Here is a 20,583-nt window from a genome sequence, read left to right as displayed (position 1 = left end):
CGAACCAGGAGGACCAAAGGGCAAACCAAGAGAGGACGGATCAGGAGGAGCAGGCGGACGGACAGATGGAAGCAAGAGACCATCATAGACAGAAGCCAAGTGACGAGCCATTACTTCCACTGCCGTGGCCGGACCATCAGGATGAGAGAATGGGGATGATGTGAGATGACGGCGTTTGAGCTGCTTTACTTTGGAGATGGCTTTAGTAAAGTCAGACTCAAGAGACTTGCAAAATGCTTGCCAAGAGAGGCGTTTGGCATCGATGACAGCTTGACGGAAAGAGGTATTTGCTTGTTGGTGTTGATGCCACCAATAGACTTTGTCGATGCCAAAGGCACGACGCCATCTACGGTAGCACCGGTTGCGGTAGTCAGCAGCATCTTGTAGTTGTTGCGTCCAATACTTTTTCCAATGGGATGGACGAGGAGGACGATCACCGACAGAAGAGTCAAGAGAGCGGTAGATGATTGAGTTGAGCGACGCGTTGAGGTCGTCAATAGGCGGACGTGAAGAAGGAGGGTGTTGAACCAACCTCTTCAGTTGAGAGAGCAAAGGAGCAGAGGACGAACGAAAGGTATCTTGATACAGTTGACATGGATCAGGTTCACCAAGGCGAGACAAGTTCCATAGTCTACGAGGATGAGTGGTGGTATCAGGTGTATCAGATGACAACTCAGAGGCACTTGACTGAGCAAACGAGAATGATAGCGTAAGCAGACGATGGTCAGAACCAAGAGACAAGTCAGACGCGATGTCAAGGCGAGGAGACAGCAATGACGCATTTGTTAAAAACATGTCAATGATGCTACTCATCTCTCGATCATCACGAAACCCGACCCAGGTAGGAATACCATGAGCCAGTGGGCCGTTCAGAACGGTAAGTGAGCGATCAGCAAGCCAGCGAGCCATAGCAGCACCACGAGGAGAGACCAATGCATCACCAGTGAGGTCGCCAAGACGAGCATTAAAGTCGCCACAAATAAAAGTATTGGGAAGAGAAGGAATGGAGGAAAGTACATTCATAAATTCAGAGGTAGAAAGAGGAGGAGGGACATACAAACAATGAATGCGATACGGTCCGACCTTCAACGAAAGGGTATACCGATTCGGTGAAGGAAGTTGAGAAACAGGAAAGGGACAAGAAGGAGAGACCAGAGCAGTAACACCCATCGAACCACGGTTGGCCGAAGGTACAGGAACACCATACACATGATACTGCATCCAGTCTGTAGGAAGGAGTGAAGGGGAAAGAAGCCAAGTCTCGGTGATGAAAAGGAGAGTAGAGGAGAGACAATGAGACAAGACCTCATGGACGGTCGTGGTCCGAAGACCATTCGCGTTCCAAAGGCTTATAGAAAGGTGTTGGACCTCACTCATAATGAGTGTGATCCAGCACTAGCGGCATCAGAGACCAAAGCATCTGACATAACCGTGTCACCACGGAAAGCAGCGCCCGGATATCGACCACGAGAAGCAGAAGGAGGAGAGGGAAGGGAGGACAAAATCTGACTCAAAGAGTCTTCATCGATCCAACCCTTGGATGAAAAGTACTTACCTATGGGACCCACCAGGTGAGCACGGCCAGCACCAAGACGAGAGAGAGCACGGGAGCAGCGAGTGAACTGGAGCTCAGCACATTCATTAGCCTTGTCAGCCAACGAAAGATGCTGGAGCTCAGGATCCGCCAAGTTGACAGGATCCAGAGGATCAAAACCGTCAACCAACGGAACCTTGGCAGCAGACAGAAGAGAAACCACCTCTTCTTTGTATTGTACATGGACCAGTAAACCAATGACCTTGGGTCCAGGGAAGCAGATGTCAAGGACACGAGAGAGATCAAAACCAATCAGACGCAGGTTACGTCTAATTTCAGCACGAGAAAGTTTACGAGTACGGTTCAAGTACAAGTACTCAAACCCACGAGGAGCAGAGGGGTCCACCGGCTGGAACGTACGGCTAGCAGCAAGTTTTCTTTTTTTAGTAACTGGCTCGGGACCAGCACGGGCAGCAACAGCACTATAAGTAGGCACAGAAACATTGGAAACTTGATTAGGGGGACGATCAAGTGGGACAGAGGAGGAGACAACATTGGAATCAGTGGCAGTTGACAATTTGGTGGAAGCTGATTTCAATTGGGCATGGAGATTAGCAATCTCGGCCTTTAATGTTGCATTTTCATTACGCAATGTTGACAATTCGTTTAAAATGTCGTCGTGAGTTGTAACACGTTCTTGAAGCGTGTTAACAGTGTTGAGAAGGTACTTGAACACATTTGAAATGTCATTTTGGGTTTGACATGTCGACATTTGTAATGGCATTTGGCGACATCTGCAGATTAGCAAGGGGTGAAAAGGTTGTTTACATGTGTTTATGTTTTTAATTTTTTTTATTTTAGAGTTTTCGGGCTGAAAAAAATATATGTTGTAGAGAAAAAAAAGGCGCGTTTTTTGGTATTAAAATGGTGGATGGATGTATCGTATTGGTGTTGTAAATCGAGTTCAAAGATGAGCAAAAATAAATACCTTGTGTAACGGTTGGAAGAGCGAAAGAAAGGTGGTCGCTTAGCTCAGTTGGTTAGAGCGTGGTGCTAATAACGCCAAGGTCGCGAGTTCGACCCTCGTAGTGACCACATCTTGTCGAAAATTTCCAATGTCTTCTGGGCATCGGTACATCATTTTTTCCTTTCGCACTAAGGATAAATTATTTTCCGGTCGTGGTTATTTTTTTCTTTTTTTTTTTTTTTTTTTTTTTTTGGAGGGGGACGAAATCATAGATCCTTTTAGTCAAATTGTGCCACTTGTCAAAGAAAGTTCAGATTTGAACTAAGTTCATATTCTCAAAAGTTTTGATAACTCAATGAAATTGAAAAACTCAACAAAATTCACAATTCAAAGGAAAAACACAAAAACCCAAAAGCAGCACAAAATCAAGAAAACCAAAAACATATAAATATCAACAATTTACCAAGCATCGTTATTATTATTATTATTATCTTACCTTATCCAAATAAATCTCCTTTGAAACAAAATACTTTTTTATTTTACAGTGGCCGTCAAAACTGGGCGCATGGTTTCATATTTTGCCTATACGCGCTATCTTCTTCTTCATTTCTTAGTCTAAAGCAATGAAATATACAGTGGGTGAAAAAACTCTAAAAACGTTATGACGTTATCAGCGTTTTTGATTGTTATGTTCTACCAAATTGGTGTATCGCCTTGAAATTTTGCATATATGTAGCACTAAAAATAAAAAATAGTATGACAAATTTTAAATCTCAGATGGTGGTTATTCATCCGAAAACAACTGCTAGAAGAAGACTGGTTTATTTTTAGAGTTTTTTCACTTCCATAAATGTCGGATACACGGACCGACCGACAGACTCCTCGGACTTTTAATGACTTATTATGACTCATAAAGGCTCCAAAAGAATAAAAGGGGTCGCTTTTCTCTTTTTTTCGTAATTTTTTCCATTTAATTTTTAAATATCTTAAACACCTCAATCATGCCTAAATCTCTCTCTGCTGACATCAAAAACGATATAAAGTCCGCTATACTTGCTGGAAAAGTCTCCATGGAGGTTGCGAACCGCTTTAGGGTTACGTATGCAACAGTTAATAACTATGCGAACAAGTTTTTCCCAAACCGACAGCGTCGACTTGGTGGTAGACCTATGGTTGTGTCCGCTCAGACGAAGAGGTTCATCAAACTTCAAGTTTTACAAGGCCAACTCAAGACTGCAAGGGAAGTACATGGCAAGCTCATGGAGCTTGGATATTACATATCATATAAAACCGCTATAAATGTGTTGGAATCGATGAACTTCTTTGCTGCGATTAAGGTCAAAAAGCCTTTGTTAACCGCAAAGCACATGAAGAGACGGCTAGCATGGGCCAAGAAGCACCAAAACTGGGCTACGGATGACTGGCGACGCGTAGTATTCTCTGATGAAACAAAAGTGAACATTTGGGGCTCTGACGGGTGTAAGTACTATTGGTCAAGACCAGGGGACCCTCTTAAACCTCATCATATTGACGTAACTGTTAAGCATGGGGGCGGTAGTTTGATGATGTGGGGATGCATGACGTATGAGGGACCCGGATACGCCTGTCAGATATACGATGGAACTATGAACTCGGATCTTTACCAACATATATTAGACACAACACTTCGGGAAACAATGGAGTACTATAATATGGATTGGTCTACTGCGTATTTTCAGCACGATGGTGACCCAAAGCATCGTTCCAAGTCAACCGTCCAATGGCTAAAAGCTAAGGGGGTGAACTACATTGATGACTGGCCAGCTCAAAGTCCTGACCTTAATCCTATTGAGCATCTTTGGCATCATTTGAAGTTGAAGCTATCGTTATATGACAAGAAAGCCAAAGGTGTCCATGAATTGTGGGAAAGAGTTGAAAAGGAATGGAACTCCTTTGATAAAGAAGTTTGCATAAGGTATATTGACACTATGCCTGCACGTATTAAGGCAATAATCGATGCCAAAGGTGGATCTACTCGGTATTAAGTCATCTATAATATAATAAAAGTAAAGGGAAAAAACTCTAAAAATAAGCCCACAACACTTCTATCGCTTTTTCGGACTGTTAAATAATGATCTGAACTTAAAAATTTCATGACATGTAATAGACAGTACAACAAGTATGTCATAAAGTTTTTGCATGATTTAAGTCGCTGTGTATGCTCACAGAGGCTAAAAACTGAAAAAATATCTGACGTTTTTAGAGTTTTTTCACCCACTGTACTTCATTCGAAAGAGCAAACTCTGTACAATCATATGGTAACACAGACATCACCGTAGACCCAATGTACTGGTAGTAATTGGCACTTAAAGTCCGACGGTACATGCGACCAGTTTTGACGGCGTTTGTAAGTAACATAATATAGTCACAAAAATGTGGCTTAATTGCAATTTTTTCATATTTTTTTCTTCTCTTTCTTCTTTCATCGTAATATTATTTACATGTAAGTGTTTTTTTGTTAAATTGCAGCACTCCATTAAGACATTATACCATTGCAGATCCGACATGCGTGCAATTTCAAATGACAAAGCAAACAACATCTACTCATTGCTGAGATCCAAGAAGTCAAACAGCAAAATAGCAAAACAAATTGGTGTTAGTCGTACCACTGCTCAGAAGTACCGCTCATCTCTTAAGATGAGTGGAAATGTTGATGAAGGTGGTCGCCCATCTCTAATTAGCCAACGCATGGTGAACTACATCCGGAGATTAGTCACCTTAGGAAGAAAAAATAACGCTATAGAGATCCAAAAAGCTCTAAAAGAAGAATTTGGAATGTCTGTAAGTGACAGTACCGTACGCCGCGTTCTTAAAAAAGCTGGCTTTATAGCGTTTGTCAAGCCTCAAAAACCTTTGCTACGCGGCCAAAACATCGTGAAACGCCTTCAGTGGGCCAAATCGCACCAACATTGGACTGTGGATGACTGGAAACGGATCATATTCTCTGATGAGACTAAAGTAAATCGTTTTGCATCCGACGGAAAGGCTTATGCATGGAAACTACCCCATGAGGAATTGAACTCGCGACATGTACAGCAAACCGTCAAGCATGGAGGCGGCAATATCATGGTCTGGAGCTGCATTACATGGGAAGGAGTTGGGTGGATAGTTGATGTAGGTCATCGTATGAATAGCGAAGGCTACCTTGAGGTCTTAAAAGATGACTTACTCAAGACAATGGAAAGTTATAGCTTGGATTCCTCCAAAATGGTGTTTCAGCAGGACAATGATCCGAAGCATACATCGAAGGTAGTGAAAGAATGGATTGACCAGCAGCCATTTGAAGCATTGGAATGGCCTCCTCAATCACCAGACCTAAATCCCATAGAGCATATGTGGGCTCATTTAAAGAGAGAGCTATTTCATAGCTATGAGACACCACCAAGTAGTATGCATGTGCTATGGGAGCGTATAGGCCAGACCTGGTATGCCATTTCTAAAGAAGAATGCCAGAAATACATCGAAAGTATGCCGAAAAGGTGTGCTGCAGTCATTAGAGCAAAAGGTCTTTGGACTAAATACTGATTTTTTTAAATAAAGTGTGTAAAAATGTTGACTTATAAATGCCGTCAAAACTGGTCGCATGTACCATCGGACTTTAAGTGCCAATTACTACCAGTATACTGGCTCTACTGTGATGTCTGTGTTACCATATGATTGTACAGAGTTTGCTCTTTCGAATGAAGTATATTTCATTGCTATAGACTAAGAAATGAAGAAGAAGATAGCGCGTATAGGCAAAATATGAAAACATGCGACCAGTTTTGACAACCACTGTATAAACAGGAAGAACCAATAATCCCTTGAATCATATACTTCATTGTAATCTCTTTTTTATTTTATCTTCTACACATTACTTTTACTTTTATTCAAATCAGTCTGATCTACTTAACAAGATCTGGTGGTCACTCTACTCAAGCGAACTTATAACTCGAATTATCTACTCTATTTGGAACTTACTTTATCCAATACTTTATTCAACTACTAAAACTTTATCTCAATAATTTATATCAAGCCTACCAAAAATCAGAAAGCATATCGAATCTCACAGTAGCACAACGAACGAAGAAAATTCAATTCTTGGTGTCACGAATCTTGTCTGAATTCATACAGCAATGCAAACGCATACAACTCTATGTATTCATATAACTCTATGAATTCATACAAAAACTTTTATCAAAACATCACCAAAAACAACTCATAATCAGAAATCCAAAAAAAATATATAAATAGCCCAATATTTCTTATTCTTTTTCTAACTTCACTTACTTATACTTATTTTTTCTTATACTTACTTTTGATTATTTCAATAAATATCATTCAAAGTAAATTTCTTTTATTTTTCTTTTATTTTACTTAACATCAAGAACAAGAAGTCCCTTGAAGTATATACACTTCATTGTAAATCCTTTTTATTTTACTTTTATTTTATCTTTTTATTTCACTTTACTCAAAATAGTTTGATCTACTTCAAAAGATCTGGTGGTCACTTAACGCAAGAAACTCACACTCAAATCATTACTCTTTTTGGAATCAAATCCTACAGTAGGTCACAAAACTGCTGCAAGGAATCCATTTTTCTTGGTTTTTGTAGCGCACATCCTGTTACAATGGCACAAACTGCCTCTGTTCCCACATAGTAAATCTTCTACATGTCTTGAAAAATCCGAAAGAGTTTAAGCCCTATTAGATAAGTATTGAAGGAAGTATGAGGCGCGCAATTTGAAAATTTGAAAAAATGAAAATTTGAACGGAATGAACTTATTTATTAATGATGTATCCATCATTCATAACTCGATATGAAAACAGTATTAATAAGCTACATGTAAAATATATCCAATAGACAAGCTACAGGTTAATTCGGATAATCTTCATTAAGGATAAGATGCTGCGTAATTGCACGGTTAAACTATATTAAATCCAGGAACTAAATCACAGTCAGCCGCAGTCAATCATATACGAGTATTCTATGACAAATATAACAATAGAAGAACACGTAACCCTTATCTATTTGTCATCAGCTACAGTAGCGGACAAAACTGGTGCACAAAAATGAAAATCAGTATTGCATCTCCGCCATATGTCTGCGACTTTTGTGGCATATACCATCTGAAAGGCAGTCTAAAATATACATTATGATATGTAAACGGGAACTGTGTCGGGCATCCCTCAGGCATAAGGTCATTTTTAGTGATTTTTTGAATATTTCAATTTTCGCCAAAAATATAGTACTTGTCTAGCCTTCTTTCAATTTTCCTCATATCTCTCCCGTTTGCTTTCAGATTTTACAGTATATTAGTGAGCTTTAGTAGCTCTTGAAAAATACATAAACCCATGCTTATTTTGTATTTCCCATTGAATTCCCCCTTTTGTTTTTACCCTATTCACTATAACAAAGTACTTGCCTTATATGCTTAAGAAAATATGTGGAATAGGCGTGTTATTTCTCTCGATTAATAAAAGTAATAAAATAAGTCGAAAAATCGATGAGTCTCTTGAACCTCTTTATTGAGTAAGGACGAGAGAGAGAGCCCATTCAATACAAACTACGTCTTAGAATATAATAATGTGATTTAGGGTCCGAGGTAGTACGGTATAAATTGTGTGGGCTGTTTATCGTATATAGCACTTTGGGCTATATATGATATACAGTCAAATTATTAGTTGAAGAATCTTTTGAGTGATCTCACACGACATTAAGAAAATTATTAAGGTAAATACGACATAGCCCCCCACCAGTGTGAGATTACGGTAAAAAAGTGACTTGTTTTGAAAAACACTTTTTTTTTTTTTTTTTTTTTTTTTTTTTTTTATGAAGAGGAATTTCGCAATCTCTTGCTGGTACGAGTAGCAGCAACTGGCACATTTGGAGTGGAATGTCTGTGTTGTTTATCACGACGAGCTTTTTTAGACTGGCGCGATATCGAGTGAGGATATGAACGTTTAAAATTTGGGTTGGTTGAATGTGCAGCGACATCAGCCAAATTAGAATTGTCATCATCTAGGGATACAGACTTCATCATAGTGCTAATCGTACCAGATGGGTTGGTCTTTAGTACCTTAGAAGAAGAAGGAGAATTTGTGATTTTAGCGGTTTTAGGAGGAACATACTTTTGTCCCATGTTTTTCCAATATTTACGTAGAATGTCTGGATCATTAAATTTATCAGCTGTCAGCCATTCATCCCATTCACTGCTGTAGTTTTTCCAACGTACAAGGTACTCACGGTTTTTTGGAGGACCTCGGTGATTAAGAACTGCTTCAACTTCATAGCTTTGAATTTCATTGCCTTCATCATCAAGTTCAATAATCTCTTCATTGGAAATTAATTTCAGTTCAGTAGTGGTATAAGAACGAGGCATCAGGACACCAGTTTCATCACGTAAGATATAGGCATTACCTTGATTCTTACGCACAACTGTAAATGGCCTTTCATAAGCTGGAGCGAGTTGACCGGATTTAGTTGGAATACGAACCATGACATGAGAGCCAGGTGCATAATCAGCTAATCGGTGCGAATCGTTAAATTTAGCTTGTTCAAGTTCAACTTGAGCTTTCGTTTTAGCAGCAATAGCAGGAAAAACAATATCAGTCATATAGTCGATACGTTTCATTAATTCTTCATGCGACATAGGTGGTTTACCCTTGACTTCCTTAAGCTTGTCTTTATCAGATCTAAAGCCATAAGGTTCAATCATTTTGCGTGCAAACATGAGAGAAAAAGGTGTAGAATTTAAGCGTTTAGATATACGGTTATTCATTGCAAGTTGAATGGAAGGAAGGAATGCATCCCAGTCATTGCCAACACCATTCGTAGATTTAGCGAGTAATTTTTTAACAGTTTGAACAAAGCGTTCACTTAAACCATTAGCAGAAGGATGCAAAGGAGTGATAAATCGATGATCATAACCCATAGCATTAGCTAAATCTTTAGAGAGAGAATTCTTAAATTCAGTCCCATTATCACTTTGAAGTTTTGTAGGAAACCCCATTATGCAAAAGACATCGATCAGTGCACGTAAAATTGTATCTGCTTTTTTGTCGGCCAGGGCACGAAGTATACAGAACCGTGTACAAACGTCAATGATAACCATAAAATAATTATTATTAGATATTGAAGTGGTATGCATAGGACCACCTAAGTCGATAGCGTAATGGTCACCAGGATAATAACTGTATATACTACGCAGAGGGTGATATCCCTTTTTCTCGATATTATGTTTCATGCATTCATTACATTGTCTGACAAACTTCACACAGTCAGATATTAAATTTGGCCAATGAATACCCTCATTGTGAAGACGTTTAACCATTTGCTCTGCACCGTAATGACCAACTTTGTTGTGGGCATCTGTCATTAACTCACGATGTTCAGAATCTGGGGGCACGAAATAGTCCTTGAAAACTGAATGAGCAGACTGAACATAAAAGATGTTTTTGTCGTGAAGCCGATTAAAGTCATTATACTCATTAGAGTCATTAGATTTTTTGTTAAAAGAATGGAAATTACTAGAAATGTCTAAATTCCTGTTGTAATTAACAGTGTCGTCACTATGTGTGGCTGGGTAGACGTACGGTAGTGCATCTGAAGTCGTGGGCTTGTGGTCCACTAAAACAACGTTAATAGAAACGTTATGTTTGACATGAGCTCTATGTCTTTTCTTATTATTAATATTATTGGAAGTAGCGTAATTACCACGAAAGGAAGCAATTCTTTTTCCTTCATTAAGATCTTGTTCATGTTCAACCGGCTCCTTTGGCGGGTATAACCTAGAGAGTTTATCGGGAAGGATATTATCTAATCCTCGAACATGAACCACATTGAAATTATAGTCAAGAATAACGTCAAGCCATTTAATAAGCATACTATTGGCATTCTTTTGGGAATGAATATAGCATAAAGCTTTATGGTCAGTGTATAACGTAAATCGTGTGCCCCATATAAATTTGTGAAATTGGGTTAAGGCATAAACTACACCAAGCAATTCACGCATTGTGACACTGTAACGTTTTTCACTTCTTGATAGAGAACGAGACATAAAACCAATATATCTTTTGATTTTAGATGTTTCGCCATTAGATTGAGTCACTTCAAACTCTTGATATAAACAACAACCAGTGCCAAAATCTGAAGAATCAGTGGCTATGCAAAAAGGATGTGACATATCCGGATGTGATAAAATCAATTCGGAGGATAAGATACGTTTTATGCTGTCAAAATGCATCTGGTGTGTAGAAGTCCAAATAAAGGGACCATTAATTTTCTCATCATGAGAACGTAAAGCATCCAGAGGAGCCATTAAAAATGAAGCATTAGGTGTATGCTGTCTAAAATAATTTACAAATCCTAAGAAGCTTTGAACTTGCTTCTGAGTGGTCGGTCTCGGCCATTCATGAATGTTCGAAAGTTTACGGGTATCAATTTTCTTTCCTTCAGCGGAGATACAATAACCCAAAAGATAAACTGCTGATTTTGCGAGGTAAGTTTTTTCAAAATTAACTCTTAAATTTGCATTTGTGAGGATTTGTAAAACTTTCTTTACATGAAGGAAATGCGCATGTATGGAAGAGCTGAAAACACAGATATCGTCCACAAAACACTTCACATAAGGCAAGTCCTTAAACAAATTTAACATTATACGAGAAAATAATTGACTGATTGTAGAAATGCCAAAAGGAGCACCTCGGTACATGTATTGTAAATTATTAGGAGCAGTAAATGTAGTCTTGTGTTGATTAGGGCCAAAAACAGGGAACTGATTGAACGCGGATTTAAGGTCCAGTGTAGAAAAGACAACTGCATCAGTCATTGAGTTAAAAATGTCATTAATTAGTGGAAGTTGATGGTTATCCACAGGTAAAACCTTATTTAACATACGAGGATCTAAAACTAATCTGATTTTATCTGTCTTAGTGCCATCAAGATTTTTCTTAAACGTTACGGTCATTGGTAAATTCCATGCAGAAGGTTTTGCGGGGACAATGATACCGTCATCGAGCCAACTATTAATTATTTCCATTACTTTAGGTTGAACCGAATAAGGAATGGGATATTGTTTTACATTACTGTATATAAGCCATTTCAGTTTCAGATAGATTTGATGGTTTTTAAAGTTTCGTTTTTTTTTTTATAAGTTTTTGTTGAATTTATAGAGTTGACTGAGTTGTTTTAATTTCTGATCGAAGTTGTTTGTGTTATAGATTTTTCTGTGATTTTTTGATTTACAGTGGCCGTCAAAACTGGTCGCATGTTTTCATATTTTGCCTATACGCACTATCTTCTTCATTTCTTAGTCTATAGCAATGAAATATAGTTCATTCGAAAGAGCAAACTCTGGACAATCATATGGTAACACAGACATCACAGTAGAGCCAGTATACTGGTAGTAATTGGCACTTAAAGTCCGATGGTACATGCGACCAGTTTTGACGGCATTTATAAGTCAACATTTTTACACACTTTATTTAAAAAAATCAGTATTTAGTCCAAAGACCTTTTGCTCTAATGACTGCAGCACACCTTTTCGGCATACTTTCGATGTATTTCTGGCATTCTTCTTTAGAAATGGCATACCAGGTCTGGCCTATACGCTCCCATAGCACATGCATACTACTTGGTGGTGTCTCATAGCTATGAAATAGCTCTCTCTTTAAATGAGCCCACATATGCTCTATGGGATTTAGGTCTGGTGATTGAGGAGGCCATTCCAATGCTTCAAATGGCTGCTGGTCAATCCATTCTTTCACTACCTTCGATGTATGCTTCGGATCATTGTCCTGCTGAAACACCATTTTGGAGGAATCCAAGCTATAACTTTCCATTGTCTTGAGTAAGTCATCTTTTAAGACCTCAAGGTAGCCTTCGCTATTCATACGATGACCTACATCAACTATCCACCCAACTCCTTCCCATGTAATGCAGCTCCAGACCATGATATTGCCGCCTCCATGCTTGACGGTTTGCTGTACATGTCGCGAGTTCAATTCCTCATGGGGTAGTTTCCATGCATAAGCCTTTCCGTCGGATGCAAAACGATTTACTTTAGTCTCATCAGAGAATATGATCCGTTTCCAGTCATCCACAGTCCAATGTTGGTGCGATTTGGCCCACTGAAGGCGTTTCACGATGTTTTGGCCGCGTAGCAAAGGTTTTTGAGGCTTGACAAACGCTATAAAGCCAGCTTTTTTAAGAACGCGGCGTACGGTACTGTCACTTACAGACATTCCAAATTCTTCTTTTAGAGCTTTTTGGATCTCTATAGCGTTATTTTTTCTTCCTAAGGTGACTAATCTCCGGATGTAGTTCACCATGCGTTGGCTAATTAGAGATGGGCGACCACCTTCATCAACATTTCCACTCATCTTAAGAGATGAGCGGTACTTCTGAGCAGTGGTACGACTAACACCAATTTGTTTTGCTATTTTGCTGTTTGACTTCTTGGATCTCAGCAATGAGTAGATGTTGTTTGCTTTGTCATTTGAAATTGCACGCATGTCGGATCTGCAATGGTATAATGTCTTAATGGAGTGCTGCAATTTAACAAAAAAACACTTACATGTAAATAATATTACGATGAAAGAAGAAAGAGAAGAAAAAAATATGAAAAAATTGCAATTAAGCCACATTTTTGTGACTATATTATGTTACTTACAAACGCCGTCAAAACTGGTCGCATGTACCGTCGGACTTTAAGTGCCAATTACTACCAGTACATTGGGTCTACGGTAATGTCTGTGTTACCATATGATTGTCCAGAGTTTGCTCTTTCGAATGAACTATATTTCATTGCTATAGACTAAGAAATGAAGAAGAAGATAGTGCGTATAGGCAAAATATGAAAACATGCGACCAGCTTTGACGGCCACTGTATATATGATAATTTTTTTTTTCTTCTTTTTTTTTTTTTTTTTTTTTTGCTTTTCTTATTTTTTGACCTTTTTTTTTTATTTTTGCGGCTATTGTTATTTCTTTGACAATGATTGTTAAAATAACTTAAGTTATTTTAACAATCCATGTCGGAGTTGTTTCGTACTTCGTCCAAAAAGAGACCATTCTCACAATATTATTATTTGCTTCGTCACAAGTGGTACAGTTTGACTAAAAGGATCTATAATTTCGTCACATTACAACAACATTACTGTAACTTGTTAGTACTTGGGACTTGGCTTGTGTTAAAGTGATGTAGATTTGTTTAAATTGAGGTTTGAAGTCTTGAATGACTTGAGTTTAGGTAACTTGATTGAACGTTTATCAGTTCTTTAGAGTAAATTGTCTTTGAGTAGTGACCACCAGATCTTTTTAGATCAATAAGGTTAAGAATAAGATTGTTTGATAAACGATAAAAATAAAAGGGAACTTTCTTGATTTGTGATAACTCGGGTATCAGATAAGAAAGAATAAGTAAAAATAAAAAGAAAAGATTGCTTTTTAAGCGCAAGAGGATTTGATTTATTGAATTTATTGGATTGGATTGGATCATGATATTTTGTTTAAAAATATTCATCTTATTTATATAAAAATTGGCGTGGCTTATTGTTTGTGTTGTTTGACATCTATGTCGAACGACATCAATGTCGCTGGACATCAAAATTATTCTTGTGATCAGCATTGTTCTCTTGATCTAAAATTTCATCATTTGTGCTACATTACCTTAAAAATCTATTCGTGATCAGACACGACAACATTGCAAAAAAAAAATAGAAAACAAAAGACATGACACTTACACGAAATGGTATAGGAAGAAAATCCAGCACATGGTCACTACGAGGGTCGAACTCGCGACCTTGGCGTTATTAGCACCACGCTCTAACCAACTGAGCTAAGCGACCACCTTTCTTTCGCTCTTCCGACCGTTACACAAGGTATTTATTTTTGCTCATCTTTGAACTCGATTTACAACACCAATACGATACATCCATCCACCATTTTAATACCAAAAAACGCGCCTTTTTTTTCTCTACAACATATATTTTTTTCAGCCCGAAAACTCTTATTTTGAATATTTTAGACATCACCCATGTCCCAACATTTCACCCTTGCTAATTTGCAGATGTCGCCAAATGCCATTGCAAATGTCGACATGTCAAACCCAAATGACATTTCAAATGTGTTCAAGTACCTTCTCAACACTGTTAACACGCTTCAAGAACGTGTTACAACTCACGACGACATTTTAAACGAATTGTCAACATTGCGTAATGAAAATGCAACATTAAAGGCCGAGATTGCTAATCTCCATGCCCAATTGAAATCAGCATCCAACAAATTGTCAACTGCCACTGATTCCAATGTTGTCTCCTCCTCTGCCACACTTGATCGTCCTTCTAATCAAGTTTCCACTGTCTCTGTGCCTACCTACAGTGCTGTTGCTGCCCGTGCTGGTCCTAAGCCAGTTACTAAAAAAAGAAAACTTGCTGCTAGCCGTACGTTCCAACCAGTGGACCCCTCTGCTCCTCGTGGATTCGAGTACTTGTACTTGAATCGCAATCGTAAACTTACCCGCGCTGAAATCAGACGTAACCTGCGTCTGCTTGGTCTTGATCTGTCTCGTGTCTTGGACATCTGCTTCCCTGGCCCTAAGGTTATTGGTCTGCTCGTCCATGTTCTTTACAAAGAAGAGGTGATCTCTCTTCTCTCTGCCGCCAAGGTTCCGTTGGTTGACGGTTTTGATCCTTTGGATCCTGTCAACTTGGCTGATCCTGAGCTCCAGCATCTTTCGTTGGCTGACAAGGCTAATGAATGTGCTGAGCTCCAGTTCACTCGCTGCTCCCGTGCTCTCTCTCGTCTTGGTGCTGGCCGTGCTCACCTGGTGGGTCCCATAGGTAAGTACTTTTCTACTAAGGGCTGGATCGATGAAGACTCTTTGAGTCAGATTCTGTCCTCCCTTCCCTCTCCTCTTTCTGCTTCTCGTGGTCGGGATCCAGGCGCTGCTTTCCGTGGTGACACGGTTATGTCAGATGCTTTGGTCTCTGATGCCGCTAGTGCTGGATCACACTCATTATGAGTGAGGTCCAACACCTTTCTATAAGCCTTTGGAACGCGAATGGTCTTCGGACCACGACCGTCCATGAGGTCCTGTCTCATTGCCTCTCCTCTACACTCCTTTTCATCACCGAGACTTGGCTTCTTTCCCCTTCGCTCCTTCCTACAGACTGGATGCAGTATCATGTGTATGGTGTTCCTGTACCTTCGGCCAACCGTGGTTCGATGGGTGTTACTGCTCTGGTCTCTCCTTCTTGTCCCTTTCCTGTTTCTCAACTTCCTTCACCGAATCGGTATACCCTTTCGTTGAAGGTCGGACCGTATCGCATTCATTGTTTGTATGTTCCTCCTCCTCTTTCTACCTCTGAATTTATTAATGTACTTTCCTCCATTCCTTCTCTTCCCAATACTTTTATTTGTGGCGACTTTAATGCTCGTCTTGGTGACCTCACTGGTGATGCATTGGTCTCTCCTCGTGGTGCTGCTATGGCTCGCTGGCTTGCTGATCGCTCACTTACCGTTCTGAACGGCCCACTGGCTCATGGTATTCCTACCTGGGTCGGGTTTCGTGATGATCGAGAGATGAGTAGCATCATTGACATGTTTTTAACAAACGCGTCATTGCTGTCTCCTCGCCTTGACATCGCGTCAGACTTGTCTCTTGGTTCTGACCATCGTCTGCTTACGCTGTCATTCTCTTTTGCTCAGTCAAGTGCCTCTGAGTCTTCATCTGCTACATCTGATGCTACTCTACATCCTCGTAGGCTATGGAACTTGTCTCGCCTTGGTGAACCTGATCCATGTCAACTGTATCAAGATACCTTTCGTGCATCCGCTGCTCCTTTGCTCTCTCAACTGAAGAGGTTGGTTCAACACCCTCCTTCTTCACGTCCGCCTATTGACGACCTCAACGCGTCGCTCAACTCAATCATCTACCGATCTCTTGACTCTTCTGTCGGTGATCGTCCTCCTCGTCCATCCCATTGGAAAAAGTACTGGACACAACAATTACAAGATGCTGCTGACTTCCGCAACCGGTGCTACCGTAGATGGCGTCGTGCCTTTGGCATCGACAAAGTCTATTGGTGGCATCAACATCAACAAGCAAATACCTCTTTCCGTCAAGCTGTCCTCGATGCCAAACGTCTCTCATGGCAGTCATTCTGCAAGTCTCTTGAGTCTGACTTTACCAAAGCTATCTCCAAGGTCAAGCAGCTCAAACGTCGTCACCTAACTTCATCGTCATTCTCTCATCCTGATGGTCCGTCTAAGGCAGTTGAGGTAATGGCTAGTCACTTGGCTTCGGTCTTTGATGGCAGTCTACTACCTTCAACTCGCCCATCACCACCTCCATCTCCATCCTCTCTTGGTTTGCCTCTTAGTCTCCATGGTTCGTCTCCTTCTGGTTCATCCCCTTTTGGTACGTCTCCCTCTGGTCCTCCTGGTTCTTCAAGTTCTTTATTCGCTCCTTTAACCATCCACACTTACATCGGTCAGCTCCCTACTCGTAAAGCTCCTGGTACTGATCACATCAAGGCCGAGATGCTCAAGCCGATCAGTACTGACCTGTCCCACTTACTGTCTTGGTTCTTCTCCTTGTGCTGTCAGTGGTCCTACGTTCCTTCTCTTTGGCGCCATGCCCAGGTCTTTCCAATCTTTAAGAAAGGTGATCCTTCGCTGCCGTCCAATTATAGACCTATCTCACTGACCTCGGTGTTTCGAAAGCTCCTTGAGCTTAGTCTTGCTCCATGGCTCACCTCGGTGTCGCCTCCACTCGATCTGGCTCAAGGTGGCTTTCGTCCTCGCCGCTCAGCTCTTGACCAGGCCTTGTGTCTTCATGAATTGATGCAGTCCTATTACCGTCGCTCTCATCGGTTCCCTGTGGTGGCATTCCTGGATATCAAGTCGGCCTACGATACCGTCGACCGGCGTGTTATCTGGGATGCTCTCTCTCGCTCTGGTGCTGGTTCGTCTCCCTGTCTGCCTCTCTTGGTCCACCTCTTCGATGATGTCTCGGTGTCTGTCTTGGTGTCAAATCACTCGTCCGCTCCTTTTTCTCCTGTCACCGGTGTCTTACAAGGTTCTGTTCTCAGTCCTCACTTGTACTCGGTGTACATCAACACACTTCCTTCCTTACTTCGTCAAGTTGCTGCTCCTGCTACTCATTTGGTTCCCTCCTCTGGTTCTGCTGATGCTGGTATGGTCCCAGTCAACTCTCTCCTCTTTGCTGACGATGTCGCAGTCATTGGCTCGGCAAAGTCAGTAAAAGAGATGCTCAAGCTCTGTGAGGATCACTCATTGTCCCTTGGATATCGATGGAATCCTCTGAAGTGTGCGGTGCTCAACCACCCCACTTCCTCGTCATCATCCTCTGGTTCAACCCAACTAAGCCTCTATGGTACTTCCCTCCCTTTGGTCGACAAGTTCGTATACCTTGGTAGGATGGTTGTACCTTTGATGCCGTCGGACTTTAAAATTTCCAATTTCCTTATTTGGAAATCGATAATTTTCGGAATATGAGTGACACAATCGGTAGAATATCATAAAATGATGCATGTCGTTGTCCAGAATGGATAAGGTGTCGTCTTTGTATGTAGAGGGTCGCATGTTCGACCCTTGTGTGTGTCATTTTTTTCTGAAAGTTTTAGCAGTCCTTTTTTATGTCTGAGTTCTTGCTTTTTGTGACTTAACTATTTTAAATAAATTTTTTTTTATTTCGCGTTTCCCCCCTGTTTTTTTTTCCCCTTTTTTTTTCTTCCCTTTTTACATCTTTCAAATTAAAGTTAGTATATCATGTCTTTTATCAATATCTCTACCGCAAACTACACCAATCCTGCTGGTATTCATCGTCAAAGACCTGTTACTTCCCCCAACAGCCCTATTGTTATCGTTGATTCTGATGATGAAGTAGAAGAAATGCATTTAGAAACCGAACAAACTTCAGATTTGGATGTAGCAGTTATTTCTATCAATAATGATGATAACGAAGAGTTATTGGAAATAGAAGCTTTCGAAGTTGACGATGAGGCACATAATAGTAATCTTTTGCCGGATAATTGGAGCAGAGGTCAAAATGTTCCCATTATGGCAACCAGAACTTTTTTTTTAACTTTTGGAACTGAAGAAGCGTGCATGCAGTAAGTATAAAAGTATAACAAAGCACACTTGTATACAATATTAATAACTCTTTTTTTTTTTATAAATTAGGTTTTTTATTAACAACGGAATCTATTATGGAAGCAACACAGTGTACCGTTGTAATGGTGATGAAGGAAGCGTCATGTATTTGGAGCAAACAGGAAGTGTTCCACGTTGGAGATGCAATGGAATCATAGTTAATCAGGAAACTGGTGAGAAATGCTGCAATGGACGTCAAGTTGCTGTACGAAATGCTTCCTTTTTTAGTAATCGCAGCTTACCAGCCTATGATGCGCTCTCCATTCTTTACTTTTGGAGCTTGAAAGTACGACGAATGACAATTTCTACCATGGTTGGATGTTCACCAAAGGCAGTACGAGAAACTTTAAAAGATTGGTACCAAGTTTTACAAGAAGATTTACAGCAGAACGACTGCAAAATCGGAGGTTATGATGTGGATGGAAATCCAATCGTGGTAGAAATCGATGAATCAAAGTTTGGTAAAAGAAAATATCATCGAGGACATCGTGTGGAGGGTGTTTGGGTGGTAGGTGGTGTTGAAAAAACACCTGAACGAAAGTGTTTTCTTGTGGTAGTAAATAATAGAAACACTGAAACGATGGATACAATCATTCGAAATTATGTTGCCAATGGTTCCATAGTACATACAGATTGTTGGAGAGCATATGAAAATATGGTAAACCTTGGAATGAACTTGGTACATCGAACTGTCAATCACAGTGTGACATTTCGTGACGGTGATGTCCATACCAACACCATCGAGGGTAAGCTTAAAATTGGAGTGTAGAAGTGTTTATAGGTCTAGTTAATAAAATCTTTTCAGGAACTTGGAATGGAATAAAAATTAATGTAACTCCTGCCCTTAGAACAAAGAAGATGGTACCTTGGTTGCTTATCGAATTTATTTGGCGAAGAAAGCACCACAACGATATCTTTGGTGGTATAATTGATTGTCTTAAAAATGTTAGCTTTGATCGAGCTCAGCGTAATCCAGCATGGTTAACTGAGCTTGCTGCAGAATAATAATAACAATAAAAAAAAATTAAACAAAGCTCAATAAAAATGTCCTCAATAATGTTACGTACAGAGAGCAAGCATTGTTAATATACTTCGACAAAAAATATCCAAAAGCATTACTATAATCAGTTAAATAAAAGAAAAGCCTATACAAAAAAAAGAATGCACAAAGGAATCAATTCAAAAAAAAAATAGCTCCCACATAGACACGCCTGCAGCATCGGAACAAAAATACCGATTACATGTTTCGAATAGGCGACCTCTTCCGTCGGAAGTAGACACTCTAGCCATTCCGGACAGCGACTTGCATAATTCGACTGTATTTTGTTGACGAGCTGATTCATATTCAGAAAATTGTTGATTTCCAAATAAGGAAATTGGAAATTTTAACGTCCGACGGCATCAAAGGTACAATTAACCGGATAACTATCCAAAACATACGTCGAAGGTTAAAAAAAGCTTGGTTTGAAGAAAACAACTTCGAAAGCAAGTCTGTTTACAGTTGGTCTGCTCAGGGCCCAGATCTAAGCCCGATTGAATACATTTGGTATCACCTGAAGCTCAAATTAAGTACGTATGAAACCAAGGCTAAAGGCGTTCATGAACTATGGGATCGAATTGAAGAACAATGGGCGACTTTTACAAAAGATGATTGTAGAAAGTATATAGACAGTATGCCGGATAGAATCAAAGCTGTTATTCAAGCAAAAGGGGGATATACGGACTACTAACAGATATTAAGGGGCACCCGGAAAAATGGTCCGGATGTTGCTCAAATGTTTGATCTTTTGTCGCTCTCTTTGAAATTTTGTGTGACGTTTTAAATTTTTACTACAAATAAAATAATGTTTTCTCTTCAAAATAATGTTTGTTTCGTTTAATTTG

At 39.9% G+C, this 20,583-nt stretch overlaps 9 protein-coding genes and 2 non-coding genes across 11 annotated transcripts; 6 read left to right on the top strand and 5 right to left on the bottom strand.

Annotated features, from left to right (window-relative positions):
• Positions 1-110: 110 nt before the first annotated feature.
• On the bottom strand, positions 111-1,023 carry RO3G_10539 (uncharacterized protein; the record flags this gene model as incomplete). Its single annotated transcript, XM_067665124.1, has 2 exons — positions 111-119; positions 190-1,023. The coding sequence occupies 2 exons, from the start codon at positions 1,021-1,023 to the stop codon at positions 111-113; spliced, it is 843 nt and encodes a 280-aa protein (XP_067521225.1).
• Positions 1,024-1,373: 350 nt separating this feature from the next.
• Positions 1,374-2,318, bottom strand: RO3G_10538 (uncharacterized protein; the record flags this gene model as incomplete). Its single annotated transcript, XM_067665123.1, has 1 exon — positions 1,374-2,318. One exon carries the CDS (start codon positions 2,316-2,318, stop codon positions 1,374-1,376), a length of 945 nt encoding a protein of 314 aa, XP_067521224.1.
• A 237-nt stretch (positions 2,319-2,555) lies between these two features.
• RO3G_19120 lies at positions 2,556-2,629 on the top strand. The gene has a single exon. It is a non-coding gene; the product is annotated as a tRNA-Ile (tRNA).
• An 873-nt stretch (positions 2,630-3,502) lies between these two features.
• Positions 3,503-4,525, top strand: RO3G_10537 (uncharacterized protein; the record flags this gene model as incomplete). The annotated part of the gene is made up of 2 exons (XM_067665122.1): positions 3,503-3,980; positions 4,158-4,525. 2 exons carry the CDS (start codon positions 3,503-3,505, stop codon positions 4,523-4,525), a joined length of 846 nt encoding a protein of 281 aa, XP_067521223.1.
• A 1,184-nt stretch (positions 4,526-5,709) lies between these two features.
• Positions 5,710-5,820, bottom strand: RO3G_10536 (uncharacterized protein; the record flags this gene model as incomplete). Its single annotated transcript, XM_067665121.1, has 1 exon — positions 5,710-5,820. The coding sequence occupies one exon, from the start codon at positions 5,818-5,820 to the stop codon at positions 5,710-5,712; it is 111 nt and encodes a 36-aa protein (XP_067521222.1).
• A 2,530-nt stretch (positions 5,821-8,350) lies between these two features.
• On the bottom strand, positions 8,351-11,621 carry RO3G_10535 (uncharacterized protein; the record flags this gene model as incomplete). The annotated part of the gene is made up of 3 exons (XM_067665120.1): positions 8,351-10,149; positions 10,237-11,543; positions 11,608-11,621. 3 exons carry the CDS (start codon positions 11,619-11,621, stop codon positions 8,351-8,353), a joined length of 3,120 nt encoding a protein of 1,039 aa, XP_067521221.1.
• A 638-nt stretch (positions 11,622-12,259) lies between these two features.
• On the top strand, positions 12,260-12,370 carry RO3G_10534 (uncharacterized protein; the record flags this gene model as incomplete). The annotated part of the gene is made up of 1 exon (XM_067665119.1): positions 12,260-12,370. One exon carries the CDS (start codon positions 12,260-12,262, stop codon positions 12,368-12,370), a length of 111 nt encoding a protein of 36 aa, XP_067521220.1.
• A 1,925-nt stretch (positions 12,371-14,295) lies between these two features.
• Positions 14,296-14,369, bottom strand: RO3G_19119. Its single transcript has one exon. It is a non-coding gene; the product is annotated as a tRNA-Ile (tRNA).
• A 188-nt stretch (positions 14,370-14,557) lies between these two features.
• On the top strand, positions 14,558-15,544 carry RO3G_10533 (uncharacterized protein; the record flags this gene model as incomplete). Its single annotated transcript, XM_067665118.1, has 1 exon — positions 14,558-15,544. One exon carries the CDS (start codon positions 14,558-14,560, stop codon positions 15,542-15,544), a length of 987 nt encoding a protein of 328 aa, XP_067521219.1.
• A 464-nt stretch (positions 15,545-16,008) lies between these two features.
• On the top strand, positions 16,009-17,996 carry RO3G_10532 (uncharacterized protein; the record flags this gene model as incomplete). The annotated part of the gene is made up of 2 exons (XM_067665117.1): positions 16,009-17,784; positions 17,964-17,996. The coding sequence occupies 2 exons, from the start codon at positions 16,009-16,011 to the stop codon at positions 17,994-17,996; spliced, it is 1,809 nt and encodes a 602-aa protein (XP_067521218.1).
• Positions 17,997-18,315: 319 nt separating this feature from the next.
• On the top strand, positions 18,316-19,704 carry RO3G_10531 (uncharacterized protein; the record flags this gene model as incomplete). Its single annotated transcript, XM_067665116.1, has 3 exons — positions 18,316-18,659; positions 18,730-19,445; positions 19,505-19,704. The coding sequence occupies 3 exons, from the start codon at positions 18,316-18,318 to the stop codon at positions 19,702-19,704; spliced, it is 1,260 nt and encodes a 419-aa protein (XP_067521217.1).
• Between the last annotated feature and the right edge of the window lie 879 nt (positions 19,705-20,583).

The sequence above is a fragment of the Rhizopus delemar genome, genomic scaffold (assembly GCF_000149305.1).
Source record: "Rhizopus delemar RA 99-880 supercont3.8 genomic scaffold, whole genome shotgun sequence".
Classification (NCBI taxonomy): domain Eukaryota; kingdom Fungi; phylum Mucoromycota; class Mucoromycetes; order Mucorales; family Rhizopodaceae; genus Rhizopus; species Rhizopus delemar.
This window is presented reverse-complemented; position numbering and strand designations above follow the sequence as displayed.